The 5,193-nt window shown below is 40.9% G+C and overlaps 1 protein-coding gene across 1 annotated transcript in view; it reads left to right on the forward strand.

The window, feature by feature from the left end:
• Window positions 1-667: 667 nt before the first annotated feature.
• Window positions 668-5,193, forward strand: part of ndor1 (NADPH dependent diflavin oxidoreductase 1) — a 12,273-nt gene continuing 7,747 nt past the window's right edge. Inside the window, exons 1-8 of the mRNA XM_031875736.1 lie at window positions 668-866; window positions 1,624-1,763; window positions 1,930-2,007; window positions 2,270-2,367; window positions 2,441-2,539; window positions 2,969-3,070; window positions 3,195-3,398; window positions 5,019-5,146. Of these exons, the coding sequence (XP_031731596.1) occupies window positions 1,629-1,763; window positions 1,930-2,007; window positions 2,270-2,367; window positions 2,441-2,539; window positions 2,969-3,070; window positions 3,195-3,398; window positions 5,019-5,146 (844 nt within the window). The 5' untranslated portion in view covers window positions 668-866; window positions 1,624-1,628. The remainder of the gene's footprint in view (window positions 867-1,623; window positions 1,764-1,929; window positions 2,008-2,269; window positions 2,368-2,440; window positions 2,540-2,968; window positions 3,071-3,194; window positions 3,399-5,018; window positions 5,147-5,193) is intronic.

The following is a 5,193-nucleotide window of genomic DNA, read 5'->3' on the forward strand; positions in this document are numbered from 1 at the left end:
GCAAGACCTTAAGGAACACCACAGAAAAATCCTTGCTGTGATTTGGTATCAAAAACTTTTGACATTTGTAGATTTCTGAAAGAATTGCATTTTCAGCGATTGGATGGCACTTACTTCTGTTGTGGAAACTGCTCAGAAACACCCTTGTTGTCAAGATAAAATCCTCTGAATACCTTCGTTCTCCAGCCTGTGGTTATAAAGTTTTGTGAGACTATGATTACATAGAGGTTGAAACATGTCATTTTATACAGTGAAGTTTTAAAAAAATGATCTCACTACAATGAAATGGTTTATCACACACTCATTGGATCCATGAGTCTTCGCTTTCTAGTCATACCCAGTGTTTGCAATTCAAGACTGTTTCGGGACCCCACTATGCAGAAATATTAAAATACACCATTTCTAGAATATTAGAAAATAACACATTTATACGGCATGCAAATAGATGCATGGGGTTCTCATAAAGTGGGGAGAGTCGTGGGTACCATAGAACCCATTTTCATTCACATATCTTCAGGAGAGAGGTCAAGGCTTGTGAACCCCTCTCCAGTCCAAACTTGTTCTTGGTTAGGTTTAGGAACAAATCCTGATTTGGGCTCAAATAAACCCTTTCTGGCAGAAAGCCCTTAAAGCAATATTCTCCAATGTGCATTCATTGACGGTGGATGTCCGTAAAGGGATGTAGAAAATACGAATCTCTGATTTTCTCTGTGCGGCTTTAAATGTAGCATCAATGCACGAGCCAATCACAACTTGCCGTAAAGTGAAGCGTTGGTGTTTAGAATGAGGAGCTACATGCCTTACCTAGTGGAGGTATTTGTTCATTTTATTAGCGTTTAAGGCTATTGGTGCCGAAGACAGCAGCGGTAAGTATCGTGGTTCTTTAGTATTTGAAGATATATGTGATTTATAGAGGAAAAATATAAATACTGACAAAAATAATTGACCATATTTCCTCGCCAGCTAGCGTTAAATAGCCTGCTAGCAACGAACGTTAGCCACTCAGTCATGTAATGTGAAGTACAGGGAGCATGACAGTAACATTGACTTAAATAATGTCGTGAATTACGGTAGGAAATGGCAGATATATGAGAACGTGTAGCCCATGGATGTGTAAGAGAAGTGCATACAGTCGAAAGGTCTATACATACCAATTCAAGATTGGTATTAGGTTATTAGATTATTGGCGTTTGTTCCTCACGGGCTAACCAAGAAGAAACAGTGAAAACATGCAACCATTATATGTCGGGAGACGTGTATTGGTTATGAGTCAGCTAGAAGACACGGCACATACTCGTGCAGTGCTAATGTCTTTTGACAATTCATTTGTTATTGATGGATGAGTCTTTTTAGATTACAAAAATGCAATAATAGATTATTATGGACTATTCACACTTCAGTTGGTTTCCCTATGATTTGTGACCTTTAGAAATGCAGACCACTCTGTGTGTAATATATCTAATTATTTATTTGTTTGCACTAGCACCTACGTTCTCCTCTTGCGTGTTCCACCTCAGGCTCTTTATGTTTCATTTGTTTAGCGCATTTCCAGTTTTCGTTTTACTATTCCAAGTCCACATTCTTCTAAAATTCCAGAGCATTTTGTGACTTTGTGTGTCTCAGTCATCATGTCAAAGCCCAGTCTGCTGGTCCTGTATGGAAGCCAGACTGGTACGGCCCAGGACACGGCCCAGAGGATTGCACGACAGGCGCAGAGAAGGCAACTGCAGGTTCGAGTGTTGCCTCTGGATAACTATAACGTGGTGAGTGTGTCGGTAATGAGAATGGCAATGATGGGGAATGTATTACTGCTCGGACCTGTTCTAGTCACAGCACCAGATCCCTGCAGTGGTCTGTGATGTTTGTTACAGCCTACATGAATCACATGAAAACACTGTGCCCTCACGAGTGTTTCCTCTCATCTAACAGGCCAACTTGATCTCAGAGTCTCTGGTGGTTTTTGTGTGCTCCACCACGGGCCAAGGAGACCCTCCAGACAATATGACGGTAATAAAAGGGCACAAAAAGGCGTATAGTAAGATTCATTTAGTTTAAATTGTTTCTATAACGGGGATGAACAATCACAAGATGCAGGTGAACATGGACGTGCTTGCCTATTGACCTGACGAGTGAATATGCTTTCAATTTCAAATATCTTGTATCAATAGTTTAGTTCTGATCTTCTTTTATACCAGACCTATTACATTAGTCAAAATCCAGACAAATGCATTCACTTATGTTCTACTGTCCATCTCCACTTTCTTCACAGGTCTTCTGGAGGTTTGTCTTTAAGAAGTCTTTGCCCGTTGGCTCTCTGAGTCGCTTGGACTGCGCTATACTGGGCCTGGGGGACTCCTCCTATCCGAAGTCAGTATTTCAGGTTTACAGTTCTCACAGTACACATTCACAATGACTCATGGTCAACCACATTCACCCGTAGGTTCAATTTTGTGGCCAAGAAGCTTCATAAGCGCCTTCTGCAGCTGGGTGCCGGTATGCTGCTGCCTGTTGGGCTGGCAGATGACCAACACGACCTGGGGTAAGAAACATGTCTGGATCATGGCATACCTCATTAATTAGGAAAGAAAATAATCTTGATAGATAAATGGCATAGGGACAGCCTTCTGCTGGTTGAAACACGGCTATTGTAATTTAACTTTGCTAATGGCTGACCTGAGCCAGCTTTCTTCACCACCTTTTCATGTTCCGTAACATTAGCATGAATTCATGGTCCAATTAGCCAGCTAGCTATCTAACTAACTATCTGGCCAGCCCCTAAATCAGTCAAATCCCTCCAGTATAGGAAAGCACATTTGAATTTTCAGCCTAGAATATCTTCAATTTATCAATTTATCAGCAAATGGAGTGAGTCTGGAACAGTGGGGGAAAAGGGGGAATGTTACGAACGTTGCCAGCTGGAATGGAAGCGTGGACGCTACCTTTGCTTACCTCAAAATCTTTGAACCAGGTCAGATGCTGTGATTGACCCGTGGCTCACATCCTTTTGGGAGAAAGTGTTTTCTCTGTACCCATCTTTGGCTGACGTGATTCCACTGAGGGAAGATGAACCGTGAGTATCATTTTGTAGTTATGTTATAGGTATTTTTTTGTCTCCTTCAAGCCTTTTATTAACTCCTATTTGGGTTTTGGGTTGGATCCTAGTCAGTGTTTTTTTTGCTTACCTGTTTTGGAAGGCTCCCTCCAACATACACTTTCCACTTCCTGGATGATGTAGAAGAGAAGACGGATGACAGGCAGAGGATTCCCACAGAACAGACAGCCCCCTCCCAGTCCCATCCCTTTCCTGCCAGACTAGTGTCCAATAGGAGAGTAACGGACATGTCACACTTTCAGGATGTGAGGCACATCGAGTTTGACGTCACAGGATCCAGTATTGAGTAAGTACCTTGAGTTTCTCTTGGGTGTGCGTGTGCTCAGGTTGTGGCACGTTGATACATATTGGGCTGCTAGATCTGCCTTGTCTCCTTTTATTTTTGAGAGCTCATTAAACTCTTTGAAATCTGGGATTACAGAGATCAATTTGCCAAAATAAATGTTCCTTATTTCATTCAATGTTTTTCAAATTTGATATTTTTCCTTTTTGGAGGAAGTGCATCCCTGTGGTCACTGAGCCTGTTCTGAGGATCTGTCTCTGCTTTTATTCTGACAATTCATCATCAAACTTTCTACTCTGTCCAGCTGTTGTTGTAGTACTGTAGTCCTTGTTCAGTAGGAGACAGAAGCAGGTCATCAGCATAAAACAGACACCTCTCTATCGAGGAGGGAGAGAACTCAACACTTCATTTATATCCACATGATTAAAGTCAGCCTGACCAACACCTCTTCTCTGGGTGACAATTCACTTTGTTTCTCTCTATTTCAACAGCACATGTATTTTCTGAATGCATTGATTTCACCAGATCAGACATGTTGTCTCCCATATCACACTGAAGAAGACTGTAATAGACTCTTTCACGCCAAATAGAGTCAACGCTTTCTTAGAATCAATGAAACAAGTGAATGTCTTTCATCCTTGTATGTTTGGTGTACGTGTTTGATAATGAACGTGTGAAGGCTATATACTGTACATGGTCGGTGTTTTGGGAGGAAACCAATTGTATTTCTTCTGAAGATGAAGTGTTCATGAAGGAAATCTAGTATTCTTTTATTCAGAATACAACCGAATGTTTGACCTTGACACTGCTGATACCATGGTCTGATTTGTCCCCACTCTTATGAATGGAGGAGATAACACTGTTGCACCAGATGTCAGGAAAACATCCTGACTGCAATACGATGCTGCATTTGAGATTTAGTTGTTAGTTTTGTCTGGGCCGCAAGCTTCCCTTAGCGGAGAGATCGTGTCTGTGTGCTCAATTCTTCCACGTAGTTGGGAAATCAAGGGGTTTGTTGTCTTTAATTGTTTCGAATGTTTGGAGTTTTTCTTTCACAATACATTGACATTAATTCATTAGATTTAATTGGATGTCTTTGTACAGATTTTCAAAATGTGCTCTTCAGATGTCAGCATTTTGGATGATAAGCTTGTGCTTGTTTTGTGTTAAAGTTGTTATTAGTATAACTATGACATCAATGAAGATAATAAACATGTACTGTACATGTCCCTCAATATAGTAATATGTGGATACATGTTAAACATAAAGTATGCTTTAATACATGTATTAGATCAATTATACAGTCATTGAAGCCGGGTATAGCTTTTCCAAAATGGAAATGTATTTGGAAAATATTTTATTCTTTTGTCTTCATATTTTGGACATGTACATGAGGAATGTATTTCTAATTCAAAGTCCGGCCTCTCTCTCACACACACACAGAGATATGGGTTCTGACATAACAACCAAGTGTTTGGACATGAATGATAATATTAATGCTAAATCCAACATGTTCAACTTCTTTTGTTTGCTGGATATTGATGGCCCTACAGCCCATCTGTAACTGTAGTTATAGTATCATCAACCACCGCACTGAGCATTCGTTGTGGTATTGCTGTGTAGGTTTGCTGCTGGTGATGTGGTGATGATGCGTCCATGTAACACTCCAGAGGACGTACAGCAATTCTGTCAACTACTGAGATTAGATCCAGAGGCCATGTTCACTCTCAGGGCCACAGACAACACTGCAGGTGTGTGTGTGTGTGTGTGTGTGTGTGTGTGTGTGTGTGTGTGTGTG

Source organism: Anarrhichthys ocellatus, unplaced genomic scaffold, assembly GCF_004355925.1.
Source record: "Anarrhichthys ocellatus isolate YVR2014 unplaced genomic scaffold, GSC_Weel_1.0 scaffold95, whole genome shotgun sequence".
Classification (NCBI taxonomy): Eukaryota; Metazoa; Chordata; class Actinopteri; order Perciformes; family Anarhichadidae; genus Anarrhichthys; species Anarrhichthys ocellatus.